This window comes from Pediculus humanus, genomic scaffold (genome assembly GCF_000006295.1).
Source record: "Pediculus humanus corporis 1103172107670 genomic scaffold, whole genome shotgun sequence".
Classification (NCBI taxonomy): domain Eukaryota; kingdom Metazoa; phylum Arthropoda; class Insecta; order Psocodea; family Pediculidae; genus Pediculus; species Pediculus humanus.
Genome location: NW_002987279.1, coordinates 68,313 through 84,746, shown reverse-complemented (window position 1 = coordinate 84,746; position 16,434 = coordinate 68,313). Strand labels below are relative to the sequence as shown.

At 28.7% G+C, this 16,434-nt stretch overlaps 3 protein-coding genes and 3 non-coding genes across 6 annotated transcripts in view; 2 read left to right on the top strand and 4 right to left on the bottom strand.

The window, feature by feature from the left end:
- Window positions 1–457: 457 nt before the first annotated feature.
- Phum_PHUM289860 (uncharacterized protein) lies at window positions 458–6,902 on the bottom strand (the record flags this gene model as incomplete). The annotated part of the gene is made up of 17 exons (XM_002426970.1): window positions 458–763; window positions 853–1,039; window positions 1,121–1,464; window positions 1,536–1,952; window positions 2,035–2,329; window positions 2,411–2,832; window positions 2,929–3,288; window positions 3,370–3,593; window positions 3,675–3,978; window positions 4,058–4,207; window positions 4,302–4,553; window positions 4,627–4,802; window positions 4,884–5,079; window positions 5,178–5,402; window positions 5,497–6,044; window positions 6,142–6,491; window positions 6,586–6,902. The coding sequence occupies 17 exons, from the start codon at window positions 6,900–6,902 to the stop codon at window positions 458–460; spliced, it is 5,073 nt and encodes a 1,690-aa protein (XP_002427015.1).
- A 125-nt stretch (window positions 6,903–7,027) lies between these two features.
- Phum_PHUM289850 lies at window positions 7,028–7,098 on the bottom strand. Its single transcript has one exon. It is a non-coding gene; the product is annotated as a tRNA-Gly (tRNA).
- Window positions 7,099–7,923: 825 nt separating this feature from the next.
- Phum_PHUM289840 lies at window positions 7,924–7,994 on the bottom strand. The gene has a single exon. It is a non-coding gene; the product is annotated as a tRNA-Gly (tRNA).
- A 1,468-nt stretch (window positions 7,995–9,462) lies between these two features.
- On the top strand, window positions 9,463–9,533 carry Phum_PHUM289830. The gene has a single exon. It is a non-coding gene; the product is annotated as a tRNA-Gly (tRNA).
- A 2,568-nt stretch (window positions 9,534–12,101) lies between these two features.
- Phum_PHUM289820 (uncharacterized protein) lies at window positions 12,102–12,846 on the top strand (the record flags this gene model as incomplete). Its single annotated transcript, XM_002426969.1, has 1 exon — window positions 12,102–12,846. The coding sequence occupies one exon, from the start codon at window positions 12,102–12,104 to the stop codon at window positions 12,780–12,782; it is 681 nt and encodes a 226-aa protein (XP_002427014.1). The 3' UTR covers window positions 12,783–12,846.
- Window positions 12,847–14,009: 1,163 nt separating this feature from the next.
- Phum_PHUM289710 (Ovostatin precursor, putative) overlaps window positions 14,010–16,434 on the bottom strand; it is a gene marked incomplete at both ends in the record, with an annotated part of 7,327 nt that continues 4,902 nt past the window's right edge. The window contains 8 exons of the mRNA XM_002426968.1: window positions 14,010–14,185; window positions 14,267–14,476; window positions 14,549–14,801; window positions 14,863–15,035; window positions 15,111–15,342; window positions 15,439–15,657; window positions 15,729–15,877; window positions 15,959–16,229. Of these exons, the coding sequence (XP_002427013.1) occupies window positions 14,010–14,185; window positions 14,267–14,476; window positions 14,549–14,801; window positions 14,863–15,035; window positions 15,111–15,342; window positions 15,439–15,657; window positions 15,729–15,877; window positions 15,959–16,229 (1,683 nt within the window). The remainder of the gene's footprint in view (window positions 14,186–14,266; window positions 14,477–14,548; window positions 14,802–14,862; window positions 15,036–15,110; window positions 15,343–15,438; window positions 15,658–15,728; window positions 15,878–15,958; window positions 16,230–16,434) is intronic.

Genomic DNA, 16,434 nt, shown 5'->3' with positions numbered 1-16,434 from the left:
AAAAAAAAATCTTGAGCAAATTATTCATTATGTAATTGACAATCAATCATTTAGATACCATGAATAGTTTTTTTCATGAGTTCTATAAAATAAAACCTTTAAAAAATGTTTTTAATTTTTTTTTTTTGTGTTAAAATCTGTGCGAAATTGATTTTACTGTCAAAAAATAAAAAAAAAAGCGGTGACTACAGGTTTTGAACGTACAGAAAATATAATAAATATCTTTTAAAAATCCGTTTTTTTTTTTTTTTTTTTTTGTAAAACACTCTCAACTTCTTTTTTTTTGACAAATAATAATAATAATTAAAAAAAGTAACAAATTTTTGAGTTGGCACACTTTGATATGTCATCATCATCATCATCGGCAAAAACATTATTATACAATCCCATTTCACATTCTGTAACAATTTTTTTTTTTTTTTTTTTTTTTTAAACTTTTTAAAAGGATTTAAAATCATCACGTGATTTTCACATTAGTTTGAAAAAAGGTTCGATATAAAACCACGAGGGCTGACAAAATCACGACGAAAGATGAAGCTCGTAGAAAGGAAGCAAAATTATAAATCGGACAATATGGACATTGACTGCTCCCACACACTTCGCATATATTTAAAATGTACGTCGGCAAAGAATCGAAAATGGTTTCGTTAAATCTTTCGGGAGCGTAATAATCGTAAACTCTGATGGGAAGGTATCGTGACATGTTTGCTACCGGGTACCATCTTTCAATTGTGAAATCAACGCACGTATCGTAATTATCGAGCTGTTGGAAAATTATACAAAAAAAATTATTATTATTATTTTTATAAATAAAATGAAAAAAACTTTTCGATTAATTTAATTTTAACTTACGTAATCAAAGTAAAACAAAACTTTTCTTTCCAAAAATCGTGCCCTTTGTAAATTTCTCACGCGTCGAGATAAAATATAAGCATCCAAATCCTGTTGTTGAATTATATACCCTGTCGGAATTGTCACATCGAGCACCGCCATTCCCGATCGAGCTGATTCTTCGAGATACGTCCATCTTTGACAACACCTGAAATTAATCATTTAAAAGTGTTTAGTAATAATTAAAAATTTCGCATTTGGAATGAAAAAAAAAAAAAAAATGCTATACCTGTAAGTAATGTGAGATTGATTCCTTCCGTGAAAGTTGGCTCTTGTTCTTAAATCGAAGGCTCGTACGGGGGGTTCGGTTTGAAATTTTGGTATATCAACATTATATTGAACCGTCATTTGCAAAATGGCGTAACCAGCTCCTTTGGCTTGCACTTTAACAGTACCCCATGCGCGAGGGATTTCCAACTTTTGTAACCGAGCACGATTTTGATCGTTCACTTGAAGAGTTACCACTTTACCGGGAAGAGCCGTCGCTTCTATGGTCACGGTTAAAGAAGATACCTCCCTAATTCTTTTTCTATTAGTGTATTCGATCAGAGCTTTCATTGCGACGGCAGTGTCCTAAAATAACGAAAGTTAAAGTCGTGTAAACGAATTCGAATTAAATTATTAACATAAACATTTTTTCGTACCTGAGTGGAAGCCCAACCGCCATCGGTTAACCTTTGGGCATTCAACCAATTGACGATTTCATCCATCATCCATTCTTGTCTTGCCGTGTAAACTAGCAAAGCGTAACTGGTAGCTTCTATATTACTAGAATCATACTTGTAAGGAAGCCTTGGCAAAGAGAAAACTTTTTGATTTTCTATTTTTGTCGGCGGTGGCGGCAAAGCTTCTTTTCCCCAGTAAGTGAAGCCACCTTCTGATCTGGCGTGACGAGCAAGAATACCAAAAGCTGATTCTGCAGAAGCAGATTTACTTAGCAATAACGAATAAGCAACGAGAGCTACTTCATAAGGATCTCCGCTTTCGTTAATTAATTTTAAATTTTTCTCGAGCCATTTCATTGCTTTTGTTTGAGCCAGGGAAACTCTGGATCCTAAACCCTAAAAGAAAAAGTGAAACATTATATATATATATAAAATACCTTAAATCTGTGATTTGTAATAATTATTCAATTAAACTCACCCCCGATAAATCTTTCACGGTATCCAACATAATTAGTACGTGAGCGGTTAATGTGATATTCCGGGAACCCAGGTAGTCATTGGGCCAAAATGAAGACGTGTTTGCTTTTCTGTCTGGTAACCAAGTCACTTCGTAAAATGAACCTTCGTAAGTTTGATGATCTAATACCCAGGACACGGCTTTGGAAATAACTTGAGGATCAATATAAATAAAATTTTCCCATTCGTAAAAACTCGCTTCTTGAAATATTCGAGCACAAAATGCAGTCAACCAAACACTTGGCGATGACTGATTCCTGGGAATTGAAAAAATTTTTTATAATTATTACAATTCACTAAAAAAAAAAAACCCAAAATCAAAATGTATAATAAATTACCAATCTGTTCTGAAAAAGCTGAATGAACCGTCAGGATTCATATATGACAACTGTTTTTGATAACCAACGTTCATATGGAAAAAAGATTCTTTTTCTTGGGTTTTGTTTCTTTGATTAACGTATCTCATGTACAACGTAGTGTAAAGATTGGCGGCAAAACTAAAAATATTTTGTTCCGCGCAATCCATGGGAAGGTACAGGAGAGAAGATGCGTTGACTGGCATGGTGGGAAATATCGGTCCGACAACATCTCCAACGATTGAAACATATGCTTTATTGGAGCCGAAAACATAATATCTATCTTCCGAATAAGGAATTATCGGTGTATCAGTGACATTCACGTGAAGATATTGGAAAACGTAAGCACGATTACTGAGATCTAGTAAAATAGATTGATGACGATATTGTGGAAGTCCGTCGGCCTAAGGTCAAAAAAAAAATTTTTAATTAGTAAAATTTAAAAATTTAATATTTTTTTATAATTAATAATAATAATAATAATAATAGTAAATACATACTTTCACATGCAGTCTTTTTGTAATGGTATCTCTACCGATTAAAGTGGCAGCGAACACTGTTACGTCTATGTCCCCCAATCTTGTTGGAACAATAGGGATGTATACAGTAACCGCATCCTGTTTTGGTATGTAAACAAAGAATTGATGCTCTCCAAACGAAGTTCTCGGATTGTAAGATCTGACGATACCATCTTGTTCTACGTGAACAAATTTATAATCATCCGAACCGGCTAGAATAACCGTTGCTTCCATGTCAGTTGTAAGGTAATTAAAAACGGCGACTCGAATACCAATTTGTTCCCCTTGAGAACAAGTGGTAGGCATTTCAACTTCAATAAAAAAGGGTAGTACACCAACATACTGCAAAATTAAAACGATTCACATTTAATTTGTTTCATTTTAGTGAATAAATGCGTTAAACTTAAGTTTCGGTATCCTTACTTCTATCGGTTTTTGAAGCATGCCAAAACCAACCAAATGACTCATACTAAAAGCAGAAACGATCCAGTGTGCAGGTCGCCTGGGTACAGGCAAATCAAAAATGTACCTTCCGTGAGGTCCGATATTAATATCTTCCCATAACCAGACATTTTCATATTGTCTTTGTATTCTACTAAATCTATGTTTTCTGAACAGCATTAAGTCCGTAACATTAAATGATGGACCTGTAAGCGGTAAGAGTAGATTAATTGATTTATTTTTAATTATATTTAAATGAGTAGGTCAAATTTTTCAAAATTGCATACATCCACTTTCATCGGAGCCATCTTGACAATCTTTATGACTATTACACTTAGTTGATATATGATAACAACCTCCGCTTAAACATTCCAAATAACCAAGAGAAGAGTCACAGAAATTAGAAATTCTGGATAAAGTTGCATCGCTGAATACAATTAACCCAGCATATTCAAAAGTCCGATTAACATCGATGCCAAAAGTATTTGAGGGAAAATAAACGTTGTCATCAGGATTGCCTTCGTGATTGCGCCATGAAAACTTAAAAGTTCCATTTGTATCTTCATCAAAGCGCGACATGGAATCGATAACCTGTAATTTAACATTAGTATTTGTTTTAAAATTTAAAAAAATGAAATTTGAGTTTGGGTTATTTCTGAAAAATACGTACTTTCGAATAAGTCAATTCATTTCCTGCTTGCATGGCGTAAAATGATTTATCTATACCAGAGAGAGCGACGTAAGCTCCTGGTTCACCGTAAATGGCAATCTCAACCTTTTTACCAGTTCTTGCTTTACGATTATTAATGAAAATTGTAAACTAAAAAAAAAAATAATAATAATAATAATAATAAAAAAATCCGTTGTTAAAGTAAACATTTTAAATAGGGTCGATTACTGTATATTAATCTCACATTATTTCTAGAAATTCCGTTAACCGGAAATGTCAAACTGTCAGCAGAAACATCTCCATTGAGTCCCACGTTATACACGACAACTGTGGCTTCTGGTGCCATTTCGGCACTTAAGGGTATCGCAAAAGTTCTAACGGTTGCTTTCATATTTTCTTGTCCGGTTAACAATATCATTCCCTTAGACATTAACATATAATTAAAAGTATCCATGTAATAATTAGATTGCACGTGCAAAACAAAATACTCTCCCACCTAAAAAATTTATTTCGAAATTATTAAGGTTTTCAATATTTTGCTACAATTAAAATAAAAAACCGTTACGAACCCGAGCATGTTGCGTTGAACTGGTGACTTTAATATGTCTGTTATGAGGTGAATAATGAGTCGTAAGATATGCATCAGTCCCGGCGTCCTGTCCAAGAGAATCCCGATAGAAAACTTTCAGATTTATTGAATAAATGCTATTTAAAATATCTCTGCTTATTCTGTTTTCTCCCAGCGCTGTAAATTTGAAATTTTTCTAAATAATAATAACAAATGCGAACCTTAAGGTTTAAAAATTTTTTCTTTTAAATTACTCACATAATTCAGATTTTAAATCAACATCAAGCTCCCAAACTCCGCTGTATTCACTCGACATTCTTAAATCTTCAGGAGTATCAAAATTGATAATTCTTTGTCTACCCGATTTCATTCCAACCGCGGCTTGAACTTCTAACCGACCTGCTTGCAACCTTTCTAAAGGTAGCGGTGAATTATCTTGAAAGGAGACGGCTATCTAATGTTGCAACATTAAATGAATAAACTCCGTTAACCAAAATTTATACAACGAAAATTACAAAAAATTAAATATTAAATTTCATTTGCATTTCTTACGAATAATGCAAAAGGCATCGTCGGTTTGAAAACTTGAGGTGAACCCCCCAGAACAGTGACTTTAATCGAGGAATTATATATTCTCGCAGTTGAAAATCCTTCAATAACTTCTTCTAAAAATCTTTCTCCCACTGTAGCTGTAACCATTATTTCAACTCCATCGAGTGAAATTCCACTATTGACCAATTCAGACATGGGATATTTAAAATGGTATACTCCGTTAAACTAAAATTTGAATTTTTTCCGATTTTTAACATTTAAAATATACACGTGAGTATGCACGTGGTACGAGTACATCAAATAAAAAATTTTTACTTACAAATGTCAAATAAGGCAAGTTTCCTCCGTAGTAACTGTTGTAATTATTATTTTCTTGATAGTAATAATAATTACTTTGGGGTCTGGGAAACCAAAATGGATAAGATTCATCAAATGTAAAATATTTAACGATTGGTTTAGCTCTTTGACCGTGTCCATAAGTTTTTATCGGACGAATGCTTGCTTTCAAAGTGAGATTACCCCTTACGGGAGCCCCACTCGTATAATTTGCCATAACGGTTCCGTATATATATTTATCGGATTCGAAGAAAAACGCAGGCATGGTCACATTGACTTCAAATCTAGTTTGATAATATTCTTCTACTAAAAATTTCCCTTCTTCGATTTGTCCCTGAGCTACTATTTGAATTGTCCATTCTCCGAAAACCGGTTGATCTGAAAGCTGGTAAGATAAACTTACGGTTCCTAAATTAGATTGCCTCGACAGCCATCGCCGCATTATGTGTCGGTTGGGGTTCAACATGAAAACATCAACGGAATCATCAAAAGGACGCAACTCTGTCGTAATGGGTATCGAACGAAATCTCACTAATAAAAAAAAAAAAAATTAAAGACTTTAACAATGAAAAAAATTTTTTTTTAAAATCTTTTATTTATTTATTTTTTTTTGGTTATTTTATTTTACCTGTTTGCCCTTGCATGTAAACTGGTTTGTCGGTTTGAATAAATATTGTCATCGATCTTTGAGAAAATGTTAGAGTCGTTTCATTTATAAATGCGGTGCCGCCTTGTAAGCTGTCGTACGTTCCTTCGACTCGAAGCTTATAATGACCGGGAACAATGGTTCGAGGCATTCTCAGTAATAAAGTTTCAGGGATTCCTTCTTTTACATCTTTACTATCAGCGGTCAGTTGGACTCCGTTTCTTTGAATGTTAGCTCTGACAATTAAAGGCACTGGCGCCTGCAGTACAGTAACTGCTATTCTGTAAATAGTGCCTGGCCTCACTATTTTTCCGGCTACGATAAAATACGTTCTAAAAAAAAAAAAGAAGCAAAATTAGTAAATCTTAAATCCAATAATAAAATAAAATAATTATTAATTTATTTTTAACGTATTTTTACACTTACGCTTCTCGTATGATGACGCTATTATTAAATAACGAATCTTGCTCCCAATATGTTCTTGGAGATTGACCAGGCCAATTGGAGTTTGGATTCTGATAGTAAGAATTTGCATTTTGATTAGAATTTTGCCCGTTCCAATATGGGTTTTGATAATTACTGTTTTGCCCTAAGGAATTCCCTTGCGAAAAAAATTGATAATTTTGATCTCCTTGACGTATTGAATCCTCCGGAATATTAGAAGGAAAAATTTGAGACACTCCAGAATGCAAAATCACGAAGAAAACAAAAAGTAACAACGTGCTATCTTTTACCCAATCCATTGCTGAAAAGAAAAATACCTATTGTTATGTTTTGTTAAAATAATAATTATTAGGGGGCAGGTACGGTTAAATGAATATTATTAAAAACCAATTAATTTTTAAAACAAAAACAAAAAATAACAGTTTGCATCGGCCGGGAATCGAACCCGGGCCGCCCGCGTGGCAGGCGAGCATTCTACCACTGAACCACCGATGCTTACGATGAGATGAGTATAGAGATGAGTTATACCGTTTCCATAAAATCAAGAAAAGTAGTTCAAAACAAAACTAGACGATAAGATTACTATTAAAAAAAAAAACTAAACCCATTCGAATAAAAATAAAATTATTAAATTTCTAAAATAGTATAAAAGAATAATTATTTATTTATTTAAAAATTTTCAAAAACGTGAGGGCACATCTAAGGCAAAGATTAAATTAATTTTAATTTATGGTGTAATAATTAAAATGCATTTCTGACTTTTATTTATTTATATTTTTCTCATTTAAAACTTCGTTTTTACATTTTTACGTCATGATAAATCAAAATAATATTATTTCAACTTTTTAGCTTACTGAAAACTTTAGTAAATTCTTTAACTCATAAAATAGTTCTTTAAGAAAAAAAGGTGCAAAGTCTAATTAAATTAAACAATATAGGTATTAGTAAAATGAACTTCCTATTTTGGATTCATTTTGAAATGCAATTAATTATACACAAATTCTGTGTAAAACATCTTTTTCTTGCATTCAAGAATATTTCTTATAGTACTCAATTGGTTTTTCGATTCTACTCTACGATAACACGATCAAATAATTTAAATTGACGGACATTGATAAAACAACGTAGATTGATCAGTTTAAATAGTTTTGCAGAAGAGTGAGTGTGTTAGGAATTTTAATGTAATTCAAAAAGAAATACTACCGCATTTGCTACTTTTACATGATTCCTTTTTAATTTTAGCCCTTCGTGGGATTTAGAATTACAATTCTAAAAAAAATAGTATCAATAGAAGAAAAATTAAAAAAAAAGAAAGCCCGTTGCATCGGCCGGGAATCGAACCCGGGCCGCCCGCGTGGCAGGCGAGCATTCTACCACTGAACCACCGATGCTTGTGATGAGATGAGTACGGAGATGGCTTTATACCCTCCAGATTTAAAGTACTTCTTCCTAAGTCTTTAAGGTACTTTAAGGTTTAGGCCTTAAAAAGTCGCTCTTGCAAAATTTTTTAAATTTAAAAAGTACCCCTGTAAATAAAGTTTAAATCATTTAACATTGAAAAATCAATCTTAGACTTCAATTGGTTGAAGTCTAAAGTTCTGGCAAAAATACTTCTGCAATCGTTTTTAAAATCAAATACTCGAGAAAATTTAATAATGACGAATGCCAGGGATTTAATGTTTTTATTGATTCAAATGAGAAAGATTAAAAATTTACTCAAAAAATCTAGTTTTGTACAAACAGACATTTTCATTACTTTTCCTTACAAAAATATTCAGGTTATTTATTTAAAACAAAAAGTTGAAACTGTCTTTTTAAAATATTATTATATTCTTTTAAATTTCAAACGAAACAACTCAAATAATGATAATGTAATACAAAATACTTTATCCCTTATTGTAATTGTTTTAATAAAAGGGATTTTTTGTTAAAATTAAAATCCTAAAAATCCTAATTCATTAATAATGATGTCATACTTTAATTAACAATAATGACGGTCGTTTTTTTTGGTTTTTTTTTGGTTTTTTTTTTTTTTTTTCGGTCACTCAATCGAAATGAAAAAATATTATAAATTTTTTTTTTCGAATTATCTGTTGAAGAGTAATAATATATCATGCCTATTCGTTTCACTTCCTTTGACAATTTAATTAGAATGCGAGCCAACAATTTCATATGAGGTAACCCCTCGAGTTATTTCTATCTAAATGAATTTTAACATTTTTATATTTATGGTTATTAAAAAAAAGAAAATATATTTTAACAAATAATAATAATAATAAATTATCGTTATTTCTTATGATTTTGTTTTTTTGTTTATTTTTATTAGATACATGTGAAGAAAATATAAAAATATTAAAATTCACAAAATTTGCAAAATAATTTTTGAATTGAAATTATTATTATACATATATTTGCTATATGGATAGTTTAAAAGAGCTATTTTTTTACCAACTTTAAATCTTTTAAAACTTTTACCCTGTTGGAGGGTTTAAAAATTAATTTAAAAAAAAAAAAGAGGGTTCATCCCTATTTTTTTTCGGCTTATCAGTTTGTTTTTAAAATTTAAATGAAAAGAAGAAATTGTAAATTTTTTTAATCAAACAATTTGTTTTTTTTTTTTTTTTTTTTTGAATGCCACGAGATACGTTTTTTTGAGATTTTCCAGTACCAATTTTTAATTTCTGCTAAACTTTTTGCTTTCTGGACTGCATTAAATAAACAAAAACCTTTGAATCACGAGAAATGATATAAAAATTGTAATAGCAATTTTTTGCCTAAAACTTCTTTGAAAGATTATAGTTTTTTATAGTTTCTTGTCGAGGACGCTATAGACTCATCTCTGTTACCATCTTTTCGTAAGCATCGGTGGTTCAGTGGTAGAATGCTCGCCTGCCACGCGGGCGGCCCGGGTTCGATTCCCGGCCGATGCATACCTAAATTTTTGGTAATTTTTTTAAAATAAAAATAACAAGGATGATAACAATACCTAAAGATAAATTTTAAAAGCTTCACATAAAAATGGGGAGCAAAACTAATTTTTGTAAACATTATTATTATTATTATTATTATTATTATTATTATTATTATTATTATTATTATTATTATTATTATTATTATTATTATTATTATTATTATTATTATTATTATTATTATTATTATTATTATTGTTTTGGAGAAAAGAAGTAATAAACTTATTTTCCATTTCAATAAACATCACGCAAGAGAATACAAAAAAAAAAGATAATGTATTAAAATATGGTAGTGTTTACAAATGATAAATTTTATTCCTCACACAAAAACCAATAACAAACAATACCCGGATGCTATGTCATGGTCTCATCATTTTTGTAATTTTTAATTCAGTCATAAGGTGGGGTCAAAAAATTAATAGACCATTTTCATAATTCATATTTTCCAATTTTTGTAACGGAAATAATAATTTACACCGAAAATGTGAATATACAAGTAATAACATTCTTACATTAATTTTAATTACGAGATGGGCTTATTTATTACAACCATGGGAAATATTTTTTAATACATTTTCCTTCTGCAATAGAACAACTTATTTTTTCGAAAAAAATGTACCGTAATACATCATTTTTTCAAATTTCTTTTTTAACTTGTTAAAAACTTATACTATCTTTCAAAACTTTATTTTCTTATTCAATGAATTGATGTGAATTATTATTAAAAATCTTACAAAAAGTTAAAAAAAGAAAAAAAAGTCAAAACTTATGTTTGTGTTTTTCAATCCATGTTTGTTAAGTCTTTTAGTACATACAGTTTTTTAAAACCCCTAAACAAAGTCACCCTCTAACTTTCACCCCTAAGAAAGAGAAACTCATTTGAACCCTTACACATGTATTCACAAAACAAAATTGAACGAATTTAACCATTTATCTCGGTGGAAAAAAAAATAAATGCCAAAATTATTTTAACCCAAATAAAAAAAGTGTTATGCTAAACATTGGATCTCAAAAAAAAAAAAAAAAAAAACTATCAATGATTCATTTATAAAAACTTAATTTTTTCTATTGTAATTTTATTGAACATTAATTATTTAAACCTTAAACAATAAGAAAAAGAAAAATTTGAATTTAAAATCAGGGATACAGCATAATTATATGTTTAAGGGTGTAAATTTGTTCTCAAAGCCTTAATGATGGTCAGAAAAAAATCACCTAACACAACATTTGTAACAATTTTAATTATTTCCCATTTTTTCTAATAAAAATTTATCACAATAATTTTTATAATTAATTTTTTGACCGATTTCGATTCTATTTCGACGTAATAACGTAAAATTTTTAATGTTAGATGTCCATACCTTTATATTTTATACAAATCTAAGGATTAAACAAAATTTAATGTGAATGATGTTTATTGTAAAATGAATATTAAAATTTGCCTTAAGTTAAATTTGAACTTGAAATTTTTAAGAGACATGCCCAATATTAATAATTTATTTGTATATTAACGCAATTTATTGATATTCGACATTATTTTTTTTTTGATTTTTGAAAAAAGAAATAAATAATAATCAACGATGAAATGAGAAAAAAAAATTCTTTCATGAAATTCAGTTATATGAAATTTTAACTAATAAACAAAGCCATAAATTATTATTTTCACGGCGTTAAGGAGTGGATTTTCAAAATTAATGTAAAATAATTCCTAATTAAAGTGATAAGTTTTAAATTTTTTTCGTTAGTTTTAAAAAAATTATTCACATTTATTACTAAATTAGAATCGAACTTCTTTATATTGAAAAAATTTTTTTCTTAAAAATGCCTTAAATACTCAATAAGTATAATTGATATTTTAAAACGAAATATTCTGAACTTTCAAAGCTTTGACCTATTGAATCATTATACGTTTTTGTAAAATTTATAAAAATTTATTAATCATTTTATAATTTCATCAATAAACGTGAAATAAACAACAAATTTAACAACGAGAAGTTAATTTCTTTCATTAAACTTGAACAAAACAAGTAGGTGAATGACGCCATCTTATTATTCAACAAAACTGTTACGCCCCTTGTCAGGTACATTGCAAGTAACGATAATTATTGAATATAGAGAAAAATCAATACATTGATTAAAATAAATTTTAACAGATAAAATGGCTACCAATAAATAACATAAATTTTAGTCATCATAACCTGTAAAGTAAGGTACACGCCCTGAACCTACCTGTACATTGTACGGTTCTATGAAGTTGTGCCCAGTAAATGTTTCACTTATAAACGTATATTAATACTTGTACAAAAATATTTTCACAAAATAAAGTTTTTAAATAAATAATTACTGTTGTCGTAGTACCAAAATATCATTTTGGTTACTAAAACCTTTTATAAAATAAAACCTTTTCAACTGCCTCGCACTGACCGTTGATTCAGTACTACCAACAGAGCTATATAAAATATTTCTTAATTATGCTACAGAAGCGACCCCTTTTAATATTACTTTGCACTTATTATTCTGTAAACAAAAATGGCGACGAAATTAGAGTATGTTATTCAACATGCTTTGAGAACTTTTAGGCATTCTCACAGGAAATTACCTGAGTGTTCTGTTACAGAATTAAACGAGTTAAGATCTTTAGCAAACGAAATTACAATAAGTGATATTGGTAGACTTCGAAATATCTTAAATCCCAATGAATTAAAAGAATTTATGTTCAAAAAGAAAACTTCTCTTGATTATATACCTGTATATGAAGATTACAGTATTACTGTCGGCGTGTTCTTACTAAAGCAAGGTACAAAATTACCCATTCATGACCATCCTAATATGCATGGGATAATAAAAGTTCTTCAAGGAAAATTAAAAATTACAAGTTATAGTGTAATAGATATAGAAAGTTCAATTAATGGAATATACTCATCAATGTATTACAATCATCCTCTTAAAGTAATTAAACATCCTGAAGTAATACTAACAAATGAAAATGAATGTTGTATGCTTACTCCAACTGAAAAAAATATTCATGAAGTTGAATGCATTGAAGGACCTGCTGCATTTTTAGATATTTTGTCGCCACCATATGAAGATGGAAGTTCAGAGGAACCCAGAACGTGTCATTACTTTCAAGAGCATTTGCCATCTGCACATACCGATTCTAATGAAATAGATGATTGTTTAAGGCTAGTGCAAGTTCCAAGTCCTTTTTAAATTATTATTAATTATATAAAATTTTTTTTTGTACATAAGTAAAAAGTAAGTTATATTAAAAAATTCAGAAATTACGCCTTAAAAGTTTTTAGTTTAGAAATTTAATTTAATATCGTTAGCTAGTAAAAAAAAAAAAAAATTGTATTATCAATAATTGTTTATAATTTTACATCACTTATTAAAATTTTCTTAAATAATTGTTATTTACATTGAGTAATAATAAAAAAAAAACTAAAAGTTTTTCCAATAAAAATTAGAATTTCATTCAGTAATAAAAAAAAAAAATATTTATCTTTGTTAATAAACTGCTGTTTCTTGTTTAATTTTTATATTTTTAACTTTTTAATCATTGTATTTTAAAAATTAAAAATTTCAATAAGTGATTCTATTTATATATATATTATTATTTTATGAAATGTTCAACACTTAATTGTGTATTTAATCTGCTAAAAAAAAAAAAAAAAATTTACTAATTATACATATTATCTTTACTAAACGATTGTTATGAAACATAAACTTAAAATATTAAATATTTCATTATTATGCTTATATAAAACATTCAATTATTATAATACTTTTTTTTAAAAAAAAAAAACATTTACATTTATTCTATCTATTCCTAAATCACTGTTTTATATTCTTAATCATATGATTAAAATGTATTGCATAATTTATTTATTGTTCACTATTTATTTGATCATTTTTGCAATAATTGTAAATTTAAAAATGAAAATAAATAAAAATACATAATTATTTAGATATTTTGTGTGCTTTGTAAAGACATTCATATGCTTTTAGAATTCAGAATCTTTTTTCATATATTTTTACTTTTTTTTTTAAATTTTTATTTATGAAATTTAAAATACAATTCTTTTTCAATTTATTTCCTTAAATTAGAATTAAATTTCTTTTAAAACACGTTATAAAATTTTAATTAAGAAAAAAACTTATCTTAAAAAAATAAATTTAAAAAAAAACTTTCATTTTATTTAATAAAAAAAATCTTTAAATTGCGAGGATTTAACAATAAAAAAAAAAAAAAAACTTTTATTAAAAAGAAAAAATTATATTATCGCATAATCATTATGTCTTCAGCTAATGAGGTACATTATTCTAACAAAATATATATATATATATATATTTATTATTATTTTTACTATCCTTATAAATTTTCTTTTCCTGGATAAAAAAAATACTAAAATATTATATTTTCCCGGTAATACTTTTCTAGTCCAATGACCATTTTTGACAGTACTCTATAGCATCCATTAAATATTTCGGTATTTGATTTTGATCTCCCCACGGATAAAGTTGCATTGAATTATCCAAATGTATTTCTTGCACAGTATTAACGCTAAATGATCTTGGAGGCGTTACCATTAATAACGCATGTTTATTATTATCTGAACAATTAAGAAATAAAATTTATTTTTAAAAAATTAAATTTTTCGCTGCTCCTCTAACTTTACTTAATCGCTACAAACCTGAATTTAAAATGAAACATTCGCAATTTCTATCAACGGTGAATGAAACTGAACGTTTTAATATCGTAAAATTACTTCTCGGAGTTACATTTAAATCAAAACTCATCGTTTCATTACTTAGAATAGACACTTTAAGGGCAATAAAAGACGAGCAATAAAGTTTTGGAAATATTTCAGGTATGTTCGTTAAACAATGTACGCAATCTAAACCTAAAAGTAACGACATTTACGGTTATGATAAAAATACTAATATAATAATACGAATGAACGGCAGGAATTAACCTTTGCGACTCAGGTTCGGTGGTAAGGCATAAACCGGCATAACACCTTCGAATCCCGATGGAGTATCCAAATCTTGATCTCTGTTAGAAAAACCTTGAAATAAACCATTATTGATGGCATCGGATTGAAAATTTGGATATTCATAAATTCCATTTTCATTTTTTAATTCTCTTTTCGTTTCGTGACGTTTCAAAGAATTGTCGGAAACTTCCAACCAAGATTCATTTTCGCACTCTGACGTGAAGTTATATTTCTAAAAATTTGCAAAATTTAAATAAAATAAAATTAAAACAATTAATTTTCTAACAATTTACCATTGTTGTTTGACGTTTGGCATCGTAATAGTCGTAAAGTTTTACAAGAGCGGGAGCCGGATTTCGAACGCAAGTTTCTTGAACGACTAAAAAGTCAACGCAAACTTTTTTATTTTTTAAATCTTCAAAATAAAAATTAATTTTGTCTTCGTATTCTTCCCATCTTCTAACACCTAAAATCAATAAAAATCAATTATAACAAACACAAAAATTAAGAAAAGAAAAAAAATATTTTAAAAAAAATTAACCTTTTCGAGAAACGGGTATTTCATATAAAGACGAACGATCTGGATAGTATCCAGACACCATCGAAACTTCCAAAACAGCCATATTGATCTTCTCTTTCCCCGATTTATATCTTACGCAAATATGAAATTTTGCAATTGAATATGAATCCAAATCCGAAACCGAATGAATTCTCAATTGAATTTTTAAATCGTCGTTTGGTTTTCCTTTTTTAACGTAATAACGTAACGAGGTCTAAAACAAACGCGTCGTATTATTATTATTATTATTATTTTATTTAAAAAGTAACGATCCAACGGCAATTAATTAATTTTTTTTTAGTGTACGAACTTTAACTAAAGCACATCCTTTTCCGCTGCTTTCAAAATGAATATCGGTGACAAATGGAGGCAACCTGACTTTTTGTTGTAACATTTTATTCGGATGAGAAATATTAAATGAGTATCTTTTATCAGATGCCGAAACATTTACTCTCAACGAATCATATTCATTTGTACGTGGAAGAGTGGCTGAAAATTTAGAAATTGCTTCCAAAGCCAAAACCGTATCCTAAAAAGTATACTACACATGTTTAAAAAATTTTCTTTAAAACGTTTTAATTATTTATTTAAATTTCGTACTTGACTCGAAACAAATCCGCCATATTGATTTTGATGTTGAATCAACCATCGAATGGCATCAGATGCTGCTGCTAGAAAATGAGGTCCACCTAATTTTACTAGAGTGAGAATTCCGTAACTTGTGGTTTCTATGGCCGATTCAATCGTACCTTGACACAAAAAAATTAAAAAAATAAATTTTTTCAAAAGCAATTTTCAAAAGAATGGAAATAAACTAAAAAGAAATTTACCGTCGGCTTCCCACCACAATAATCCATACGTTCTCTTAGCTTCTTTTAATAATTCGAACATAAGCGTTTGTGATTCTCTATATTCTCCAGCTAAAATCAATGCGTAGGACAATAAGACATCGCCGTACAAGCCCAAAGATTCTTGATTGGGTTTTAAGCAAAAAATTGTATTTTTTACTATTGGGCTATCCTTTGAAATTCCAGCTTCGATAAGAGAAATTAATATATATGCCGATAATGATTTTGATGAATCTTCCTCTATTAGTTTTTCCTTTAGATAATCAAATTAATGAAATATCATTTCAAGAAAAATTTTTTATATTTACTTTATGAAATAAATAAAACTTATTATTATTACCTGCAATTTCTTATGATAAATTTTTCCCACCATGGGAAAACATCCATTTTCCAATTGACGTTTTATAATCCACGATACTGATGAATTCAAATTAGTTTCGTCCACGTAAATGTATTTT